A 21,349-nucleotide genomic window follows, 5' to 3' on the forward strand; every position below is an offset into this window, starting at 1 on the left:
CCGGGCCCCGGGCGGGGGCGGTGCGAGCGGCCCCCCAGCGGATCCTCGGGGCGGGGACGGAGCCGGGGCGGGCGGGACTGGAGCAGAGCCCGGGAACCAGGCGGGAGGTCCCAGGGTCTCGGGTTGGGGGGGTGGAGCCGCACTTCGTCGCCGCGGGGGTGCCGGGACTCCCGGCCGCAGTGCTGCCGCCATCACGGACTTCCTGTGGGACAAGCGCACGGGCCTCGCCGCCAGAACGGTGAGCGCGCGGGCGGGCGGGCCGCGGGGCCGCGCGGGAAGATGGCGACGGCGGGGCGGGCGGGGTAGGGGTGCCTGGGGGGCGAGGGGCCGGGGCGAGGCGAGGGGAGGAAGCGGGGCAAGACCTGCAGGAGCGGCCGAGGGGAGGCGTGGAGTGGAGGGGGCGACAGCTTGCCCGGGTGCATCTGGGAAGACCCGGCGGAAACTTGGGGGCGCCCGCAGGAGGAGGAGGTGATGGAGCCGGGATGGGAGTGGCTCCCGGGGCGAGAACGGGCGGAATGTCAGAGTTGCACCGGGGCTGGGAGGAGGAGAGACAGCGCCGTGTCACGTGGAGGGCACGGAAGGCCTTTGACTCCAGAAGTTAGTTGTGGATCGTCCGAGTGAGAAAGGGAGATCAAGCCGTGGACGCCGGGGAAGGTCGCAGCTGGGATGCTCTGAGCGGAGGCCCGTGCGCAACCTCGGCGGCGGCTCCGCGCGGCGGGGGACCTGGGCGGGCGGAGCAGCGCTGGGTGCCCTGGCAGCGCCCTGCACTGGCACCCTCTGGGCTCCGTGAGCCCTGCCAAGCCCGGGATGAATTGAATATTGCCCTTCCGAATCTGAAGTCATTGGGCAGGGAGAGTCCCGGGGGGAGCCAGGTTTTGGAGTCCGTGGCCTTTTCGCACCGAATCCTTCCCCCCACCACGACTTCTGTCCTTGGGCCCGTTCCTTGCCGTTATGCCCTCCTGGCCTCATCTTCCTGGGTGTGACAGTGCCTTCTGATTCTTCCCCTGAAGAAAAAAAGGATGTGTGCACCAGGCCATTCCAGTTCTAATAGCTGGAAGGGAACTGGCTCTTAGGCAAGTAGTGCTGACATTAATGAAAACAAAACAAAACACACCAGGTATTCTGTACTTGCGAGGCAAAAAGGGGAGGAGAAGCCGGATGGGAAGCTGACTGCAGCGTGGGGTCTCCTGTATTAGAACCTCTGCAGGGGTGTTTGGCCGGAGGTGCAAGAGTGAAGGCAGTCCAGGGGCTAGAGTAGACCCAGGTCCCTAGAACTTGTTTACATTTCGTATACATTGCTGCGTGTAGAAACCCGGCGAATGGGATTCCTGCCCTCAGAACAGGATGGTCGACACGCTGAATAACTGTAAAACATTCATCATGATAGTGTCTATAACGCTTTAGCCTGCTGAGTTGTGAGGAACTCAGCATGACACAGATCTCTCTTAGATCTCAGCCCAGGAAGCACTCTGGCAGCCTCCTATCAGTTACACCATCTCCCCTGCAATGCGCTGTGGCCCAAACCTGAAGGTCTTCATGGAGCCATGTTTGTGGGAAATCAGAGTAGAGCAGTGTGCTGAGTGGGGCGTATTTAAGGGATTGAGAGAGTTAGGGAAGGCTTCCTAGAGTTTTCAGCCAGAGTTAGTAAGTGACTGCTGTTACACTCCATTAAGGAGGAACTTTCAGCACAGTGGGTGGGCAAAAGAGATAGACATCGAAGAGAAGAAAGCAGCTAGGCACCTCTGCAGCACCCAGCCCTCGAAAGGGACTTCCCCACTATTTCTGCTCTGCCTTCTCTTCCAGATGCCTCATCCCCGAAGGTACCCATCCTCAGAACGAGGCAGCCGGGGGAGTTACCACGAACACTATCGAAGCCGAAAGCATAAGAGACGAAGAAGCCGATCCTGGTCAAGTAGCAGCGACCGGACACGGAGGCATCGACGGGAAGACAGCTACCATGTTCGTTCCCGGAGGTGAGACCTTGTACTCATTCATTCATTTAACAAAGATGTGTTGGTTACATGCTAAGCACCTGGGTGAAGGTGATGCTCAAGATGGATGACAAAATAAGGCATTTGCACTGTGATCCCAAGAGTGTTCTCATAGAGGAAGTATGCAGGAAAGGGCTGAGGAAGTATCTAGCAGGTTTGCTTGGAGTAGGACAGGGTGTGTAGTTCAAGGAAAATTTCCCAGAGTGTGTGACATCTCAACTCTTCTGAAATATAAGGGTGAAGTGTCCCAGGTGACGGTAAAGCAAATGCAAAAGACCAGGCCTGGAAGTAGCTGGTGAGCTACTAGGCAAGACAGAGTTAGGTTTGCACGGTTTTAATGACTTAGCGGCAGGTTCGGTGGAGGGAGGGGTTAGGGATAGTTTGGGGCAAAGCCGGATGGAGGGAAGGCTTACGGCTTTGTTCCATTAAGTCCCTGGAGGGAAGGAGATGGCCCCAGAGGATGCAGTTCTGCAGATGTCTTTTCAGATTCTTGGTGACATGCAGGTGGTGGTTCCTCCTCTGCACTCAGTTACTTCAATTCTCCGGTCCTCAGTCCTGAGAGACTTGATGGGTGTCCATTTTCCCAGCAGTACTCTTTGCTCACTGCGGGGGGGATGGGGGGGTGGGACGACGACCTTGTCACATGGTGTGGCAAGGACTGTGGCTGAACAGACGCACCTAATGGGTGTGTACTGTCCAACAGCAGCTATGATGACCGTTCCTCTGACCGGAGAGCGTATGACCGGCGATACTGTGGCAGCTACAGACGCAATGACTACAGCAGGGGTCGGGGAGATGCCTACTATGACGCGGACTACCGGCATTCCTACGAATACCATCGGGAGAACAGCAGTTACCGCAGCCAGCGCAGCAGCCGAAGGAAGCACAGACGGCGAAGGCGGCGCAGTCGGACATTCAGCCGCTCATCTTCGGTGAGTGCCAGCCCAGGCCCTTCCTCTCCCCTTTCAGCCCTCTGGGACCCTGGTAAGTGAGAAGTATCCTGTTCTCAGCTGATTCTTGGGGCATGCACCCTGAGGTGGGCACTGAGCCTGTCTCTCTTGGAAGCTCTTCGACTCTTGGAGGCCCCAGAATCTGCTTTAGAGACGGATGGGCACAGAGCACTTGTGAGCCCAGTGCCCTCTCTGGCATGCCGGCCTTACTGTGCAGGGAGCAGCTTCCCTGCCCCAGCGGCCTGCGCTGTCCAGTGGGGACCTTGCTTGTGAACGGCCTTTCTCCCCCAAGCCCTGGGCTCCATGGCCCCCTCAGTCGGTGGGCTTGGGTGGGGGGAAAGGGAGATTTGTGCCTGCCTGGAAGGGCATTGTGTAGAGCATGGGGTTGTGGGTGACATGGGCACAACGACACCACTTCTCTGCTCTGCCCGTGCCTCTCCTTGGTCCCGTTTTGGGTTTGGGACTTGGGGTTATGCGCCGCTCTCTCTTCTCACCCCGATCCGCCTTACTGCATCTGACGTGTTCCCTTCCACTGTCCCCCATCATCGTCTGTCCCCCCTGGCTGGGCGCCTGTGACCGGTGGCCCCTCCACCACCCACCCCGCCTCCCTCCGGCCCCCGCTCCGACACCTGGCTTGCTCCGACCCCCCCCGCCCCCCGACAGCAGCACAGCAGCCGGAGAGCCAAGAGTGTAGAGGACGACGCTGAGGGCCACCTCATCTACCACGTCGGGGACTGGCTACAAGAGCGATGTACAAGCCAAATCGTAACAATCCTATAGCCTGTAATGGTCCCATAGCCATTCTAACGTCCCAAGCCAACCCAAGTCACAGTCTCTTGCCTTTTCTCAGTGGTGTTGTTTATCTGGGTGGTTTGAGTTGCTGTTGAGAATTGACCTCTGCCGTCCACTCCCAGCTCTCATGGCCCCTGGGTTATAGGTGGTGGGAATCACACAGGGGTTTTCTTCCCCTGTGACCATCTGTATCTGTTCCCCCATCCTTCATTTCACCCCAGATTGCTGTCCCTTTTTCCTTCCAACTCAGCTCAGTCCCTACCTTCTCTCCCTCCCCCTCCCCGACCCTGCTCTCTCTCATTTCAGATGAAATTGTAAGCACGTTGGGAGAGGGGACCTTTGGCAGAGTTGTACAGTGTGTCGACCACCGCAGGTAACTGTCAGCCACCCACCCCCATACCTGCTGGGCGTAAAGAGGTAGTGAGGGTTGTCTGGGGCCTATGTACGATGAGCAAAAGGTAGGACTTCTTTATGCCCCGACAGCCCCATTCAATTTGAGGTTCTCGAGAGCCCAGCAAAAGCCTCTTCTGCCAACCCACAGGGGCGGAGCTCGCGTTGCCTTGAAGATCATAAAGAATGTGGAAAAGTACAAGGAAGCTGCTCGACTTGAAATCAACGTCCTGGAGAAGATCAATGAGAAGGACCCTGACAACAAGAAGTAAGCAAGCGAAGGAGTATGTGGGGAGTCTGAGAGGCTCCACCCCATACAGGAAAACCTCCCCAACCTAGGCTAGGCCGGCAGGGAGTCCTAGACCTGCTCATCCATTCATCTTTTGTTCCTCATCTTAGAGCAGTAGAACATTAGAGTAGGAAGGGAGGGTCTGGTCCTCAGTCCTCTCAGAAGATATTCTCCAATTCACTTCCCTTGTTTTTAGGGCAGTTAAATTGCTCTGCAGTTTGGCTCCAGCCCAGGGTGGCCTCTGTAGAGATCTCCCTTGGAAATGACCCTGAGACTGAGAATTAACATTTCGTCAAAAAAGTTAACTGAGCTTTTAATACTTAGAACAGGGGTCCTCAAACTTTTTAAACAGGGGGCCAGTTCACTGTCCCTCAGACCATTGGAGGGCCGGACTATAGTTTAAAAAAAAAAACTATGAACAAATGCCTATGCACACTGCACATATCTTATTTTGAAGTAAAAATACAAAACGGGAACAAATACAATATTTGTATTTGCATGTGGCCCGCGGGCCGTAGTTTGAGGACCCCTGACTTAGAGCTATGCTGATGAGGCCACTGACATTTATATGTAATATTTCTGTTCATACATTCTATAAGCCAAATATATAATAAGGGTGTTAAGTGAACACATAAAACGATGACAGGAACAGGGGCCATTGGTGGCTGATAGTGAATGTCAGGAATGGGGGGTGGGGTCTGGATTTAGGAGTGACAGTTTGGCAATTCAAGGTCAACATAAGAGCCTGGCACTCAACAACTCTTCAGCAACTAGAATTTTTTTTTTTTTAACTATTTAAAGTTTTTGAAAAGGATTTGAATCTTGCCAGGTAGTACCTCTCTTCTTGAGTCCACCAGAAAGACGATTTCCTAAAGGAACTGAATTTTGTTGGTAATACACGTGTGTGGAATCAACAGCTATGCAGTCCCACCTTGTTGGAGAGGTGGTGAGCAGATGGAAGCTCATCAGACATTCCCCTTCCCCATCTCTCTTCCCAGCCTCTGTGTCCAGATGTTTGACTGGTTTGACTACCATGGCCACATGTGTATCTCCTTTGAGCTTCTGGGCCTTAGCACCTTCGATTTCCTCAAAGACAACAACTACCTGCCCTACCCCATCCACCAAGTGCGCCACATGGCCTTCCAGCTGTGCCAGGCTGTCAAGTGTGAGTGGGGTGGGCCGCGGTGGACTCTGGGACAGCCCCTGCCTCCATTGGACCTCTTCTCTCTCAGTTGTGCACTGGTGAAGCCCCTAAGCAGTCAACTTGATTATCTGCACTTCTCTTACTCACTGTCATGTTGACATCTCTTCTGACTTAACTCCTTGACTGATGTCCTCGCCATCACTGATTGGCTTACTCCACATCTAAGCAAGCAGGAGCTGGAAGACAAAGCCTTTGAAATCAAAGCACTTAAATACCTCTTTTCCTTGGGAAGTGTAAGTCAGGCAGCAAGCACAACAACGAAAGGTCGACTCAAGCTAGGGGGTTACATGTGTCTAATCTGAGATGCTCTTCCTTCCCAGCCAAGCAGGTGGAAGCAGGGAGCAGCACAGCCAAGGAGCCCAGTAGGGAATCCAGACTAGTATATAGTTCCTCTTGAGTGTTCGTAGCTACAGTTTGGCAGAGTTGAAGTCACACAGCGTCAGATACACATATGTCAGAATCAGTCCAAAAAGACAAGCTATAGGAAACTGCCTTTATGCTTCAATTGAGAATTATTTACATATCTTACTTAATAAGCATAGAGCATCTTAGACCAGGCATTTCATTTGGATGTGAAGCAGAAAGCAACCTAGAAACTCTGACCCTGCCTCCTCACCAGCTGGGAGCTAGGGGACCGAGCCTGGGGTTAGCCGGGGCCAGGTAGCCCAGGCTGCCAGGACCAACCGTGACCTGGCCTTTTCCCCTGCAGTCCTCCATGATAACAAGCTGACACATACGGACCTCAAGCCTGAAAATATTTTGTTTGTGAATTCAGACTACGAGCTCACTTACAATCTTGAGAAGGTAAGATGGATAGGGTTTCCCCTTGGCCAATGAGGGCAGGCGGCTGTGTCAGGTTGCCTTTCTCTTAACCCTTCATGGCCTCCTTTTACTTCTTGCTCCCACATTTTTCTCTTGGTCTGGCTCTTGACTGAGTAAAACCAGAGTATCAGAATAGATTGAAAGGGAGAGATTTGAGAAGACTTCAATTGGAAGAGAATTTGGAAAAAGAACCTCAGATAACTTTCCAATCTAGTGGAAATGCTTTTAAGGTTCTTGCTTTGGACTTTTCTCTTTTTTGTAAAGAAAGCTCAGTTCCCTGATGAACTCTAGAGTTCACGGAGATCTCCAAAGGAAGCTCTCCCTCTCTTTGCAACATGTATATTTTCAGAAAAACACCAGTCACTTGGGTATAGTCTTCCGATGCACAGAGACTTGCATGCTATTCCATAATTATTCCTTAATCCTCTTCCTCCAACTCCTAAAGTACTCTGCTAGATATGGGGAGGCTGTAAGGCGAGAGATTGGCGTGTGGTGGGGGGCAGACAGGCAGGTCAAAGGAGCTTTTTTAATGCTCAGAACCACTTCAGAGGATAGTAACGGCATCTCAGGCTGTAGTGCAGAGGTTCATTCTTTTCCTGCTTGGTTCCTAGAAGCGAGATGAGCGAAGCGTGAAGAGCACAGCTGTGCGGGTGGTAGACTTTGGCAGTGCCACCTTTGACCATGAGCACCATAGTACTATTGTCTCCACTCGCCATTACCGAGCACCAGAGGTCATCCTTGGTAAGGGGGAAGGACAGGGGTGTCCCAGGCTGTAAGCAGGTGTGGTGAGGGCGGCGTCCCCTAAGCCTCCTAACACCTCTTCCCTCCAATTCCTACCCAGAGTTGGGCTGGTCACAGCCCTGTGATGTGTGGAGCATAGGCTGCATCATCTTTGAGTACTATGTGGGCTTCACCCTCTTCCAAGTAAGTAACGATGTGACCACCTGGCGTTCTCATCCCTGATTTCCCTGTCCGCTGAGGGCCTGCCTGCTTACTCGTCCACGTCGCTTATTCTCCTGGCAGCTGGTCCTCAGCATCCCCTTCCCAGTCCCATGCTCAGTCCTGGCTTCCTTTCCTAGACCCACGACAACAGAGAGCATCTAGCCATGATGGAAAGGATTTTGGGTCCTATCCCTTCCCGGATGACCCGAAAAACAAGGTGAACTTTGAGTGGGAGGGACTTAACCCTTTTCCTTTTCTCTCTACAAATGGTCAATATCACATTTTCTTTTTTCTTTGACACCTTCCCTCCCCCAGCTACTCAGATGGGGGAGTAAGGGGATTATCCCACAGTAAGAGGAACCTCCTGATTCCTCAACCTCCCCTTCCCCTCTAGGAAGCAGAAATATTTTTATCGGGGTCGCCTGGATTGGGATGAGAACACATCAGCTGGGCGCTACGTTCGAGAAAACTGCAAACCACTGCGGGTGAGCCAGGCTGGGGATCAGTAGTGCCCGCCACCCAGAGGTCACTTCCTTCTTAAGGTGTTTTGCCTCTGGAAAGCATTTCACAAGCACAGAGTTAGGAAAGAAGGGGAGGAATACTGAAGACATTTTCGGTTAATTGAAGAGAGAAAAGAAGGAGTGGTGTTTCGGAGGGAAGGAGGTTAGACAGCCATGTCCTTCTTGAGCCAATTAGAGATCAAAGCAATGTCCTGGATTCCTTGGGTCAGACAAAAGAATAAATTACCTTTGAAGAGCTTAAATTTTAATGTGGAGCTAAAGAAGATTTACGAAGTTGACAAGACTATACGAGTAAAACTTTCAGGGTATGAAGCAGTACCTAGGGCGAAGGTAGGTTAAGCTGTAATATCAGAATCGGTCACGATGTGGTTGTGCGAAGGTAGTATTCATAATGGTTGTAAGCAGAGCCTCGGTCTTCCAAGACTGAAGCTAGGGCCTTGTAGAAGGCAGGGTTCGTAAGGCATCGCACCTTACCTTTTTCCTGCCCTCCACCACCAGCGGTATCTGACCTCAGAGGCAGAGGAACACCACCAGCTCTTCGATCTGATTGAAAGCATGCTAGAGTACGAACCTGCTAAGCGTCTGACCTTGGGTGAAGCTCTCCAGCATCCTTTCTTCACCCGCCTCCGGGCCGAACCACTCAGTGCCAAGTTGTGGGACTCCAGTCGGGATATCAGTCGGTGACGATCAGACCCTGGGCCCCCCTGCATCTCTAGCAGCAGTGGGTGTCCAGTCCAGGACACTGGTGCTTTTTTATACAAGAGAACAGAACCGGAGCCCACTCCTCCCTCCTGGCTCCCTATATACCTGTGAATATGTGAAATAGTGTAAATATGAAAGAGCTTGTACCCTGCCTTGTACATAATGCTATTCCATTCTACACTCTTCCCAACCTCACTTGCCCCTTGACTGAGTTGGATGGGGGCAGAATGAGGTAACCAGGTGGCATCCAGCCCATATTTTATAAAGAATTTTGTATAGTCTTTGTGAAATAAAATGACGTGCTTCATCTGACCTCCATCCCCGGAGTTTGAGGTTTGGCGATGCTGGGGTGGAGGGATGAGAAGATGGGCAGCCTTTCTGAGTTTGGGTCAGCAGGGAGCCTAGCTGACCCTCTGAAATTAACCAGGCAGGCGACCGGTTTATCTGGTTTGTTTCAGGGGAGGGCAATGATGAGTGATAACATTTCTTGCACGTTAGACTGGAGAGGGATTATAAGGTGGCACTTCTTTGATCAGGAATGAGGGTTGCCAAGGGGGTCCAACTACTAGAGCCATTAGACGGGACCCCCACCATCCACCCGGAAACCCAGGTGAAAAACTTGATCAACTGGGCTTCCGAGAGGCTGCCACCACCGGTGGAAAGACTCCCGTCATACACCTCGGGAGACGGACTGAGCAGGATTATCACGCAAGGCCTCCTGGGGGGTGTAGTTCGTTGGTGGAGCTGCATCACGTGGGGGTAAGGGGTGGTACTTGGTAGAGACACTGGGTTAGCGGTGTCACGTGGGGTACTTCCGGCCTCTCCTGGAGCCAGGACGCAGGCGTAACCCGCTACTGCTGCGGGATCCTTGGGACTTCCGGTCGGTGCAGCCAATCCGTGCACAGAGAAGCGGGGCGGCCGGAGTGGAGCGGAGGGAAGGCTGAGCGTCGCTGCTGCCCCCAGTGCCGCCCCAGGGGCGTGGAGGGCAGGGGGCGGCCTAGTCCGCGGTTGCAACTATGGCTCAAAACACAGACGGTGGAAACCCCTTCGCCGAGCCCGGCGAACTTGACAACCCTTTTCAGGTGACTTGCGCCGGCCTCCTTTGGGCAACAGGATTGACTTCCCGGTTCTGGAGGATGGGCTTAACTTGTATTCCCATTCGTGACATTTGATCTTTGGAAGGGCCGCCACGTGAGGGTGACGGTGACTCCAGTCCAGTGAGCACCCTGGGGGCGGGTCCTGTCCCTGTTAGAAACTGGTACTGGCAGTGAGGGGTGAAGGATTTGGAGGAAATGCTGGGACCACAGCGTGGCCCCCTAGGTGCAGTCCTTGGAGCCACAGGCAACGTGAAGAGGCCCCCGTGAGTTCCCTGTGAGGTATCAGGTGCCAGCTGAGCCCCTGATCTCTGCCCGCAGGACCCAGCTGTGATCCAGCACCGACCGAGCCCGCAGTATGCCACGCTTGACGTCTACAACCCTTTTGAGACCCGAGAGGTGAGGTTCTGAAGAGCACAGGACTGCAAGGGAGGGGAGGGCTTGCCAGTGAGCCCACCCTGTCGGGGTACAGGGGCCTTTTCTGCATGGAAAGGAAGGAAGAAGCAAGCACCATGACCTTAGCTCCTGACAGAGCGGCCAGGCTGCCACGGGATGCCTAATTCTTCTGGAGACACCAGGGCTCACGATCCATCCACTGGAGCCTGGCGGGGCCATAACCAAGGCCCTGTCTGGGGAGGCTTCTTTGAAAAAAATGAAGTACGCAGCTGGTTGGAATTGAGAAAACAGACGCTGCTTAGGTGTGCAATTAGAAGGCAGGGAATGAGGAGAACTAGACATGTGTGTCTCACTGGAACAGGAAAGATAGAGTTTTTAAAAGTTACGGAAGTAGATGTAGTGAGTGCTTTAGTTCTGGCTAAGGAATTTGATGTGAGGGGTGATGAGGGCTGCTGCTGATTGTAAAGGAGTTCTCTGACAAACATAAGAACTAGCTTTCCAACAACTGTGGGAGGGGCTGCTACCTAGGTAATGAGTTTGGGGTCAAAAGGTATTCAGGCTGACTCTAGATTCCTCTGTTATGAGGGACCAGAAGATGATCTGTACGGTCTTTTTAAACCCAACAGCCACCATCAGCCTACGAGCCTCCTGCCCCTGCCCCAGCCCCATTGCCTCCATCCTCAGCTCCCTCGCAGTCCTCAAGAAAGCTCAGCCCCACAGAACCCAAGAACTATGGTTCCTACAGCTCCCAGGTAAAGGAAGTGTGTGGATGGTGGTTGGGAAGTCGGACCAGCCCTGGGGCCCAGGACTCACATCTCTCTGCTCCTACTGGGCAGGCTTCCGCTGCAGCAGCCACAGCAGAGCTGCTAAAGAAGCAAGAGGAGCTCAACAGGAAGGCGGAGGAGTTGGACCGCAGAGAGCGAGAGTTGCAGCATGCTGCCCTGGGGGGCAAAGCTAGTAAGTGAGTCCTTGATAGGGTGCGGAGGGAATCTGACAGTTTCTAAGAAGCAAAAAAACCTGAGAGCTTGGGCACCAGAGCCAAATTGTGAGTTCGAATTTGGGCGCTATCGCTTATTAATCATAGTGAGGTCCTAGGCAAGTTATTAATGTTGAGTGCCTCAGTTTCCACACTTGTAAAATGAAAATACTGTCTGTACCTGTTTGACAGGATTGTTGTGGGAGTTAAACAAGATCATCTATACAAAGTGCTTGGCACCGTGCTTAAACGTTGTAAATAGTAATCCTCATTATTTTTATTTCTCTGCATCTCCTTGGACCCCAAATTAGAGATAGAATAGAGGACCTGGAGTGGGAGGGGGAGTGATTCCTTCATTGGTCTCTGCCTCACTTCTGCTCTCTTTGTGCTTTTCAGCTCGACAGAACAATTGGCCCCCTCTGCCTTCTTTTTGCCCAGTTCAGCCCTGCTTTTTCCAGGACATCTCCATGGAGATCCCACAAGAATTTCAGAAGACAGTATCCACCATGTACTATCTCTGGATGTGTGAGTAGTAAAGAGCCCTTTTGGAGAAAGAGCACAGGGAGTAACTTGTACCTCTTTCCTGCCCTGGAGCCCGCTCACCTAGAACTAGACACTTTGCCTCTCTTTAATGTTTGAGTTTAAGACTAATTTCTCTAGGATCTTCCTGGGTTACTCCTTTCATACCATTTAGAACGTATTCTCCAGCCTTCTAGCAAATGCGTGTTTTTGCCCACTCCCCTTCCCTTGTCCTCATGCACAGATGTGCTCTGAATCCTTTAACTGTCTTTCCAAAGGGGGTTGATTACCCATGATTGGGATTTGCTCGTTCTGTCTCCCCCGGTGAGGATTCTGTAAAGGCGGATGTTTCTTCGTTTCCTTCTCTGCCACACTTGGTGCGGGTCACCGGGCGGGCTCACGGGGAAGGAGCCTTCGCTGCGGTCGGCAAGAGCCGTCACCCTGTCCCTCCGTCTGTTAGGCAGCACTCTGGCTCTTCTCCTGAATTTCCTCGCCTGCCTGGCCAGCTTCTGTGTGGAGACCAACAACGGCACGGGCTTCGGGCTGTCCATCCTCTGGATCCTCCTGTTCACTCCCTGCTCCTTCGTCTGCTGGTACCGCCCCATGTATAAGGCTTTCCGGTAAGCTGGGCGCTGGGGTGATGGGGAAGTTTGAATGGACCCACCACCTGCTCCTCCAACACTAATTCTCCCACTCTCCCCATTTTTTATCCTTGCAGGAGCGATAGTTCATTCAATTTCTTCGTTTTCTTCTTCATTTTCTTCGCCCAGGATGTGCTTTTTGTCCTCCAGGCCATTGGCATCCCAGGTTGGGGGTTCAGGTCTGTGAGGCTGCTATTTACCCTCAGCCCTTCCTCCCACTCCTCTAGACCAAGTCAGGGTACTGGGGGGGGAGTTGTTCAGCAAAAGGAAATGTGGTGTTTCTCCTTGGGAGGTGCTGGTTTATGGAGAGAGACAGGAGATACTTCCAGGATAGAGAGAGCCCAGACAGAACTCTACACAGACATAGGTTGAGGGGAAGGTCAATCTGAGAAGGCTTCCTGGAGGAGGTACATGTAATCACAGTTGAAGAGCAGAGGGAGAATCTTCAACAGAAGGGTCTGTTTTATTTTAATTTATTGACTTTTAGAGAGAGATTTGTTCTACATATTTATGCATTCACTGGTTGGTTCTTGTATGTGCCCTGACTGGGGATCGAACTCACAACCTTGATGCTCTAACCAACAGCTATCCAGCCAGGGCCGGAAGAGTCTATTTAGAGTGAGGATGTCTGGAAGAGCTTGGAGAGCTAGGAGGCAGTTCCGAAAGTGGGTCTGAACTATGAAGAGAGTGGATGTAGCTTGGGAATGTGGTGCGTAGAAAGCTGCCAGACTAATAGGAGTGACGGTCGGTCGATGGGAAGGGTGGGAATAGGGCTTGTTTGCGACATAACCAGTGGAGAAGCTGGGAAGACAGAGACCCAGCTATGAGCAGGCCTCTTCACTGCCACATCCTTGTCCCTCCTTTCAGTGGCTGGATCTCCGCTCTGGTGGTGCTGAGGACCAACACGGCGGTAGCTGTGCTCATGCTCCTGGTTGCCCTGTTCTTCACTGGCATCGCCGTGCTGGGAATTGTGATGCTAAAGCGGGTGAGGGGCTGTGTTGAGGGTGGGGCCAGGAGAGTGAGATCATGTGTCCCTAGGGGCCTGGGTGGAACATTCAGGAGGAACTGGGGAGGGCCAGGCTGATGGGCGGGTTCTGAGCTAATGGACCTTTGAGGTAGGGGGAGTGTTTGTGTGTTGGAGGGGATCCAAGGGAAATCTAGAGCAGCAGGCTGGGGAGGGTGGTGGCGGGGTTGGGTTGGAGTAGAGCAGCAGTGGCTGGAATGTGCTCTGATATCTCTGTCCTCTACTTGCAGATCCACTCCTTGTACCGCCGCACAGGTGCCAGCTTTCAGAAGGCCCAGCAAGAATTTGCTGCTGGTGTTTTCTCCAACCCCGCGATGCGAACCGCAGCTGCCAATGCAGCCGCCGGGGCTGCTGAAAATGCCTTCCGGGCCCCGTGATGCCTGACGGATGCCCTGGCCCTGCCACTTGAGGGGGCTGACTGAGCCCCTCGCCCTGAGGTCTCTGGGACTTGTGAGACATGGCTATTTGATGTCTCCTGTCTAGTGCCCAACCCCGCAGCTGTGACTGCTGAACCTGATTTAGGGGTGCGGGGAGCCCACTGTGACCCCGTCACTGCTCTGCCTACACCCCACTCCCCAATCAGGCCACACCGCTGCCGCCCCTTACACACCCCAGCCCAGCTTCCCTCTGCTGTGCCAAGGCTGTTGCTTCGATTATTTAAATAAAAAGACAGTGGAACTGGAACTCAAATTCCTGTTTCTGGAATTTTTACTGGGAGCTAGGACAGAAAGAGTGCCCTAGTGGGTTTGGCTCAGTGGATAGAGCTTCGGGTCAGGGCGAGTGCAGGAGGCAACCCATCAATGTGCTGCTCTCACACCGTCCACTCTAAGAAACCAATGGGCAAATATCCTGGGGGAGGGAACTGGAGTGAAGGCAGAGTATGAATTCCAGAGGAAGGTCAGGCCTGGCTTCAGTGTGAACTGCCAGCTGTCCCGGGTGGGGCAGCAGAGCTGGGTGACAGGGTGGCTGGTGCGGGAAGAAGGAGGGAAGTCCACGGTTGGGCGTGGAATCACAGACTCACCAGGGAGCCCTGCTCCCCACCCTTCCATTAATGACCCGGAAAGAGCTGCTGCCTCCACTGAGAACGCAGGGGGGGTGGGGGTGGGGGTCTGAGAGGCTGGGTGGGGCTCAAGCCAGCGCCCAAAGGGTTGTTGGCTCCGGCGGGTCCGGTAGAGGCAGGGACTGGAGAGCACTTACCTTGCCCGCAGACCTGCCTGCCTGCTCTGGGGCCAGCTCCTGCCCCCACCCCGCCACCGCCGCAGGGCTCCTGTCCTGACTACAACTCCCGGGGTGCACCGCGCAGCCACGCTCCTCCTCTCGCACCATCCCATCCCCACCCCCTGCCTCCAAACCCGCTGCAGCCGGAGGTGGGGGAGCGGAGCGTGGTGGGGAGGGGAGCGGGGCTGGCGACTCTGGAGACAGCGGTGCCTTGGCCTAGCCCACCCACCAGCCTTGGATCCCACTGGACACCGGAGGCACGTCCACCGCCCTCTAGAGTCACCCACGCCGACCCCTCCCCTCTTCCCTAGACGTCTTCCATCCTCTGGACTGCACCTTCCCCATCCTTTCCTGGGCTCCCGACCTCCGTCCTCTCCCCGCTCCCTCTCCTCACTCCCGGACCTGCCCTTCTCGGCGCCCCTCTTCCCTAGGGAGATGCGATGAGCCTGTGTCCCAGCGCCCTCATCGCCATCCTGGGCACGGTGCCCATCCAGTGCCCGTGCTGGGGAGGGAGCACTCCGCGGCCCCTCTGTGACTTCCCTGCCTTGACCGCCCCTCCAGCTGGAGTCCCTGAGCCATGCCCCAGGGGACCCAGCCAGGGGGTGGGCTCTAGAGCGAGTGGGGTGGAGAGGAGGAAGGACGGGGCCCTGGGCTCCTCTGAGATGCTCCCAAGCGCCAGGGGGGGCCGCGCGAGGCGCAGGCAGCCGGGCGGCAGGCATGATGCCCTCGCCCAGTGACTCCAGCCGCTCGCTTACCAGCCGGCCTAGCACCCGGGGCCTTACCCACCTCCGCCTCCACCGACCCTGGCTGCAGGCCCTGCTCACGCTGGGGCTGGCCCAGGTGCTTCTGGGCATCCTGGTGGTCACCTTCAGCATGGTGGCCTCCTCTGTCACCACCACCGAGAGCATCAAGAGGTCCTGCCCGTCTTGGGCTGGATTCTCGGTGAGTTGGGTGCACAGTTGTTGGGTGGGGGCGGCTCCTTGGGCCCCACCCCTCCACACCAGCTGCCAGTTCAAATCCTGGCCTCTCCTCCCTCTCCTGGCCCGCTCTCCCTCCTCAAAGGGCTGGGTGCACCCTGTGGTGAGGGGCTCACTCAGGGGCCTCCCCTGCCAGGCTGAGCCTGTGCCCACTCTGTCCCCAGCTGGCGTTCTCCGGGGTAGTTGGCATTGTGTCCTGGAAGCGGCCATTCACTTTAGTGGTAGGTGCCAGGGTCTGGTGTCCACTGGGAGGCAGGTGCCCAGCACCTGAGGGGATGCCCATTTATGCCCTCAAGAAGGGAACTGGCTCTCCGGTTCCTGCCACCCAGGCACGAATGAGTGTGAAGGAGGGTGGCTCCCTCCTTGGTGGCCCCCGTTCCTGAGCATCCCAGCCCTGAGCCTGCACCCCGTCTCCCCAGATCTCCTTCTTCTCCTTGCTGTCGGTGCTGTGTGTCATGCTCAGCATGGCTGGCTCTGTTCTCTCCTGCAAGAATGCTCAGCTGGCCCGAGACTTCCGCCACTGCTCCACGGTGAGACCTGAGGAGGGCGGGCCGGAGAGAGCTGGCTGGGGGAGATGCGAGGGACACCTGACTCAGTCTGTCTCCCCTCCCCGCTCCCCCTCAGGAAGGGAAGGTCTGTGTGTGCTGCCCCTCCGGCCCCCTCCTCCGGCCCTGTCCAGAGTCAGGGCAGGAACTGAAAGTTGCCCCTAACTCCACCTGTGATGAAGCCCGAGGGGCCCTCAAGGTGAGCATGCACCCCCCCCCCCCCCCCGCCCTACCATCCCTTCCTCCCCCACCATGCCTCCCCTCCTGGGGTCCTCACAGGCCCAGGCTATGTGGGATTACCCATTCCACACATACATCCCTCTCTCTCTCTCTTTCTTTCCCCAGAACCTGCTCTTCAGCGTCTGCGGACTTACCGTCTGTGCCACCATAATCTGCACTGTCTCAGCTATTGTCTGCTGCATCCAAATATTCTCCCTTGACCTCATGCACACGGTGAGGGGGGAGCTGGGGTCAAGGTCAAGCAGATGGAGGGAGGGGTGGCAGGGGTGTATGTGCTGGGCCTGGGGTTGAGGGGGTGGTCTGAGCACCAGGGGCTGTGGATCACCCATTGGGAATGTCTATTATTGTAGGGATGTTAAGGGGGTCCGAGGGGGGTGGTGGCGAGGAGAGGAATGACAGGGAGTAAGAAAGCATGTGATGCCAGTCGGGGCCAGGAGAGGGGCATTAAAGAGTGGGGCTAGAAGTTGGGTGGGGTCAAGAAGGGCCTAGGTGGGGGTGGGGATGAAGAGGTGACATTCTGGTGAGGACAGAGCAGGTGGTGACTCTGGATGGAGGTGGGGTCATAAGGAGGAGGAATTACTTTAGATGGGCAGGGCCAGAGCTGGAGGTCCTGGGTGGAGGCAGGGTTAGAGGAGGGGCTGGTTCTGGCTGAGGGAGGGGCCAAGCTGAGCACTTTGAGGGCGGGGCCAGAAAATGTAGATGAGGAGAGGAGTTTGGGAGCCAAATAACCAGAAACCTGGGTGATTGCTTGCTCCCCAGCAGCTGGCCCCTGAGCGCTCCGTCTCAGGTCCCCTGGGGCCTCTGGGCTGCACCTCCTCGCCCCCGGCCCCTCTCCTGCACACCATGTTGGACTTGGAGGAATTTGTACCACCTGTGCCCCCACCTCCCTACTACCCCCCAGAGTACACCTGCAGCTCAGAAACAGATGCACAGAGGTGAGGCCCGGCGGACTCCTGCTGGGGAAACGAAGGCAGGGGAAGGGGGCTTTGGCTGCAGCCCTGATTGGTGGGGAGGGTCTTTGGGGAATAGTTCTCCAGGCTCTGACCCTCTCTCTCCCTCCTCCCACCAGCATCACCTATAATGGCTCCATGGACAGCCCAGTGCCCTTGTACCCTACTGACTGCCCCCCTTCTTATGAGGCCGTCATGGGGCTACGAGGGGACAGCCAGGTGAGAGCAAGGCTTGGTGTGGGCCAGGGAGCAGGGCTAGAGCATGCACGCTGAGTGAGCTGCAGTCGCTGGATAAAGATGAGAACAGTTCCCATGATCTTACAGCACTAACACATCCGCTGCCATCTTTGATCTCCCCAGAGCCCGGTGAGGTGGGTGGGGTAGGAACCGTGATTTCTGTCTTACAGATACGGACACAGAGGCCCACTTAAGGGACTTGACAAAGTGACACAGCGGGACTGGAACCTGGAACGCCCCAGTTCTGTCCAGCACAGGGGGGTGGCCATATCAGTGTGCAGGGCTAGACCTTTGACCCTTGTGTCTTCCGCAGGCCACTCTGTTTGATCCTCAGCTTCATGATGGCTCCTGCATCTGCGAGCGGGTGGCCTCCATTGTAGATGGTGAGCAGAAAGTGGGGAGGATGGACCAGGGCCGGCGGCCTGGGAGAGCAGGGCCGGCGGCCTGGGAGAGCAGAGCCGGGTGGGAGCGAAACAGGGGGAGACAAGGCCGAGTTGGTGGTGTGTGGACAAGCGAGGGCGGGGGCTTCGTGGAATCCTGGGCTTAGAGATAAAACCAGGCAGAGCGGCCCCCCAGAGGCTGGGCCTGAGCAAAGGGGAACTGCCTGGGCCGGGCCGGGCCGGTGCTACCCAGCGCCCCCTGCTGCCCACAGTGTCCATGGACAGCGGGTCGCTGGTGCTGTCGGCCATCGGCGACCTCCCGGGGGGCTCCAGCCCGTCCGAGGACTCGTGCCTGCTGGAGCTGCAGGGCTCCGTCCGCTCCGTGGACTACGTGCTCTTCCGCTCCATCCAGCGCAGCCGCGCCGGCTACTGCCTCAGCCTGGACTGCGGCCTGCGCGGCCCCTTCGAGGACAGCCCGCTGCCCCGGCGGCCGCCGCGCGCCGCGCGCTCCTACTCCTGCTCCGCCCCGGAGGCGCCCCCACCCCCCCTGGGCGCCCCCACCGCGGCCCGCAGCTGCCACCGGCTGGAGGGCTGGCCGCCCTGGGTGGCGCCCTGCTTCCCCGAGCTCCGGCGGCGGGTCCCCCGCGGAGGCGGCCGCCCAGCCGCAGCCCCTGCCGGCAGAGCCCCCCCTCGCCGCTTCAGCGACAGCTCAGGTTCCCTCACCCCACCCGGGCACCGGCCCCCTCACCCGGCGCCCGCGCCACCGCTGCTGCTGCCGCGCTCACACAGCGACCCCGGCATCGCCTCCTCCAGCAACACCGGTGAGTACCCCCCCACCCCCCAAGATTCAGGAAGGGGAGGCGCTGGGAGTGAAGGACCAGCGATGGCCACCAGGGTCTGGGATGGTTGAGATCCCAGAAGAAGATGGAAGAGCGAGTTCATTCCTGCGGGTGCTCGCCTCCTAGACACACGGCTTCCATAGCTTTTGGCTGAAGGAGGATTTGTTTTTGAAACCCAAACCCATAGCTCCCAGCTGGGGCCAGGCACCGAGCCTCAGGCTCTTACCTGGAAAGCAGGCAGCAATAGTCCCTCCACCCTCGCTGCCTGCGAGTTACTGAGAAGTGAGGCGCTGCAGGTGAATGCTGAGCACACGCCGTGCTCATGGTCACCGCGTGTGCCAGGCCCGGGGAGCATGTCGCTGTGAGCCATAGGCCTGGCCCCGCCTTGGCGAATGGTACCACCTGTGGGCAGAGACGTGCCCCCTGGGTTGGGGATGGCGTGTGGGAGCTGGGAAAGCTCCTCTGGGCTTGCATTCTCATAGGAGGGTGGTAGGCTGGGCAGGTGTGTCCACTGAGCAAGGCCCCGTCTGGCTCTCCCTCCACAGCTGACTTCAGGGACCTTTATACCAAAGTGTTAGAGGAAGAAGCTGCTTCCGCTTCCTCTGCAGATACAGGTCAGGCGTGTGGTTAGTGCCTGGGGGCTGGGGGCTGGGGGCGTGCTGCCTGGCCCTCTGCACCTCCCATTCCACCCATTCTCTCTCTCTCTCTCTCTCTCTCTCTCTCTCTCTCTCTCTCTCTCTCTCTCTCTCTCCAGGGCTCTGCTCTGAAGCCTGCCTCTTCCATCTAGCCCGCTGCCCTTCCCCCAAGTTGCTCCGCGCTCATTCAGCTGGGAAACAGCGCCCTGTTCCCACCTACCAGAAGGTCCCCTTGCCCTCGGGCCCTACACCTGCCCACTCCCTGGGGGACCTGAAGGGCAGCTGGCCGGGCCGGGCCTTGGTCACCCGTTTCCTCCAGATGTCCAGGAAGACCCCGGACCCCAGTGGGAATGGAGCCCATGGGCATAAGCAGGTAGGATTAGGGGAGCCTGGGAAGATGCCAGGAAAGCCTGGGGCTTCGGGCTGGGCCACACGGATGTCCTCTCCTGTGTCCCCCTTCAGGTGCCCCGGAGCCGGTGGGGACGGCCAGGCCGAGAGAGTCTCCATCTTAGAAGCTGTGGGGATCTGAGCTCCGGCTCCTCCCTGCGGCGCCTCCTGTCTGGCCGCAGGCTTGAGCGGGGTACTCGCCCCCACAGCCTCAGCCTCAATGGTGGCACCCGGGAGACAGGGCTCTGATGTGGGCTTCTTGCCGCATTGAACAGATCCAGGTGAATGCTGGGGCTACAGGCCCCAGCTGGTTGGGACCAGCAGCCTCCAGCATTCCCTTGCACTGGCTGACACAGAAAGAAACTCGCTGTATACCCACTGTTATTCCTTTCTCTCCTACCTCTGGGGCCCCTGCTGCTTGCCTCTGCTCCTCTGGCCTGGGAGAGCTTCTGTCCTGTACTGCATGGGTATTCAGGCTGTGGGGGAGATACCCTGCTTACAGCACTGGAGGGAGAAAATAATCAAGTCCTGCCCCACCCCCCAGCCCCCAGCCTGAGAGTAACTCTCTCTGATTTGTCAGGGGCACTATGGCCAGGGCAAGGCCTGCCCAGGGTGTTGAAGCATAAGGGGCTGTGTGCCTATACAACTGGGTGGTGAAGCATGAAGAGTCATAAAAACCTGGGTGGCCTCCCAGCTCTGCCACCTCTAGCTGCATGACCTTGGGCAAGTTATTTAACCTCAGTTTCCTGACCTGTAAAACACTGCGAGGGCAAATGTTTGTAAAACCCTTAACACCCTGTAAGCCTTCAATAAATTTCAATTTCCCCCTTCCCTTCTGGATTATTTTTTGTCATCAATGAAATTTGTTCTAGTGTCTCTTACAGATAAAACTCCCTCAAGACTTACATTCCTTTCAGCTGCCACACTGTATCTCTGCTCCTTTTCATAGCAGAATGTTTTCTCTTCCTTCCCTGCACTCCACTACCGATCCCCAGGCACGGCTCTTGATAAAGTTTTCAGCAGCCAAGAAGTGGCCATTTCTCTGCCTGCTGCTTAAACTCTATAACAGGCCTTTACCCAGAAAATCAGCATCTTTCTTCTTGACTTTTCCCTTTCTTGTCTTAAAAGATACCATGTTCTCCTATTTTTTCCTCCTACTCTACCCTCTCGGTATCCTTTGAAGCCTTTACACCAGTGGTTCTCAACCTGTGGGTCGCGACCCCTTTGGCAGTCAAACAACCCTTTCACGGGGGTCGCCTAAGACCATCCTGCACATCAGATATTTACATTACGATTCATAACAGTAGCAACATGACAGTTATGAAGTAGCAACGAAAATAATTTTATGGTTGGGTCACAGCATGAGGAACTGTATTTAAAGGGCCAGAAGGTTGAGAACCACTGCTTGACACCTCTGCTGGACGGATTAACAGGGGAAGGCCCCAGGGCTCTCCCCTCAGCCCTTTTCTACTTTCACTGTCAGCAGATGGCTCTTCCAAGACCTGTAGCTTAAATACCATCCAGGTGTCCATGGATAACTCCCACCTTGACCTCTCCATGGGCTCAGGCCTCCAACTTGACATCTCTGCTTGGATGTCTAATGGGTGTCTCAGCCTCAACATGGCCACAACTGACCTCCTGATTCCCACCTCTAGCACCTGGCCCACTTCCACTGTCCCATCTCACCA

General features: G+C 56.1%; 4 protein-coding genes across 16 annotated transcripts in view; 3 read left to right on the forward strand and 1 right to left on the reverse strand.

Annotated features, from left to right (window-relative positions):
- The window catches only part of FDPS (farnesyl diphosphate synthase), a 65,798-nt gene that overhangs the window by 38,119 nt on the left and 6,330 nt on the right, over positions 1–21,349 (reverse strand). The window lies entirely within an intron of this gene.
- Positions 70–8,915, forward strand: CLK2 (CDC like kinase 2). 7 transcript variants are annotated; one of them, XM_059674190.1, is made up of 14 exons: positions 75–238; positions 1,011–1,073; positions 1,804–1,973; positions 2,695–2,923; positions 3,605–3,692; positions 4,040–4,106; positions 4,275–4,391; positions 5,411–5,577; positions 6,326–6,420; positions 7,050–7,179; positions 7,280–7,362; positions 7,518–7,597; positions 7,775–7,865; positions 8,400–8,915. In XM_059674190.1, the coding sequence occupies exons 3-14, from the start codon at positions 1,804–1,806 to the stop codon at positions 8,583–8,585; spliced, it is 1,503 nt and encodes a 500-aa protein (XP_059530173.1). In that variant the 5' UTR covers positions 75–238; positions 1,011–1,073; the 3' UTR covers positions 8,586–8,915. The 7 variants fall into 7 exon arrangements, with proteins under 7 accessions (XP_059530178.1, XP_059530177.1, XP_059530176.1 ...); XM_059674194.1 differs by lacking the exon at positions 1,011–1,073 and having other exon boundaries at positions 72–238; positions 2,698–2,923; positions 3,608–3,692; XM_059674193.1 differs by lacking the exon at positions 1,011–1,073 and having other exon boundaries at positions 73–238; positions 2,698–2,923.
- SCAMP3 (secretory carrier membrane protein 3) lies at positions 9,480–13,943 on the forward strand. Its single transcript, XM_059674197.1, has 9 exons — positions 9,480–9,685; positions 10,019–10,096; positions 10,720–10,845; positions 10,930–11,050; positions 11,466–11,594; positions 12,049–12,208; positions 12,307–12,408; positions 13,097–13,214; positions 13,484–13,943. The coding sequence occupies exons 1-9, from the start codon at positions 9,620–9,622 to the stop codon at positions 13,628–13,630; spliced, it is 1,047 nt and encodes a 348-aa protein (XP_059530180.1). The 5' UTR covers positions 9,480–9,619; the 3' UTR covers positions 13,631–13,943.
- ENTREP3 (endosomal transmembrane epsin interactor 3) lies at positions 14,584–20,492 on the forward strand. Of its 7 annotated transcripts, none has more exons than XM_059675153.1 (12): positions 14,584–15,413; positions 15,613–15,669; positions 15,868–15,978; positions 16,073–16,192; positions 16,339–16,446; positions 16,993–17,168; positions 17,303–17,402; positions 17,734–17,803; positions 18,073–18,621; positions 19,185–19,265; positions 19,394–19,647; positions 19,737–20,492. In XM_059675153.1, exons 1-12 carry the CDS (start codon positions 15,189–15,191, stop codon positions 19,908–19,910), a joined length of 2,025 nt encoding a protein of 674 aa, XP_059531136.1. In that variant the 5' UTR covers positions 14,584–15,188; the 3' UTR covers positions 19,911–20,492. The 7 variants fall into 7 exon arrangements, with proteins under 7 accessions (XP_059531136.1, XP_059531137.1, XP_059531142.1 ...); XM_059675154.1 differs by having other exon boundaries at positions 16,996–17,168; XM_059675155.1 differs by having other exon boundaries at positions 14,585–15,413; positions 19,185–19,253.

Source organism: Myotis daubentonii, chromosome 18 (assembly GCF_963259705.1).
Source record: "Myotis daubentonii chromosome 18, mMyoDau2.1, whole genome shotgun sequence".
Classification (NCBI taxonomy): Eukaryota; Metazoa; Chordata; class Mammalia; order Chiroptera; family Vespertilionidae; genus Myotis; species Myotis daubentonii.

Excerpts from the sequence above, each read along its gene's own strand:
- ENTREP3 (XM_059675153.1), top strand. The coding sequence starts at position 15,189 with ATGATGCCCTCGCCCAGTGACTCCAGCCGCTCGCTTACCAGCCGGCCT. Across the intron at positions 15,979-16,072 it reads ACTTCCGCCACTGCTCCACG|GAAGGGAAGGTCTGTGTGTG; the intron begins GTGAGACCTGAG and ends GCTCCCCCTCAG. Across the intron at positions 17,403-17,733 it reads GGCTACGAGGGGACAGCCAG|GCCACTCTGTTTGATCCTCA; the intron begins GTGAGAGCAAGG and ends TGTCTTCCGCAG.
- CLK2 (XM_059674190.1), top strand. The coding sequence starts at position 1,804 with ATGCCTCATCCCCGAAGGTACCCATCCTCAGAACGAGGCAGCCGGGGG. Across the intron at positions 2,924-3,604 it reads CATTCAGCCGCTCATCTTCG|CAGCACAGCAGCCGGAGAGC; the intron begins GTGAGTGCCAGC and ends GCCCCCCGACAG. Across the intron at positions 7,866-8,399 it reads AAAACTGCAAACCACTGCGG|CGGTATCTGACCTCAGAGGC; the intron begins GTGAGCCAGGCT and ends CTCCACCACCAG.
- SCAMP3 (XM_059674197.1), top strand. The coding sequence starts at position 9,620 with ATGGCTCAAAACACAGACGGTGGAAACCCCTTCGCCGAGCCCGGCGAA. Across the intron at positions 11,051-11,465 it reads TGCCCTGGGGGGCAAAGCTA|CTCGACAGAACAATTGGCCC; the intron begins GTAAGTGAGTCC and ends TGTGCTTTTCAG. Across the intron at positions 11,595-12,048 it reads CATGTACTATCTCTGGATGT|GCAGCACTCTGGCTCTTCTC; the intron begins GTGAGTAGTAAA and ends TCCGTCTGTTAG.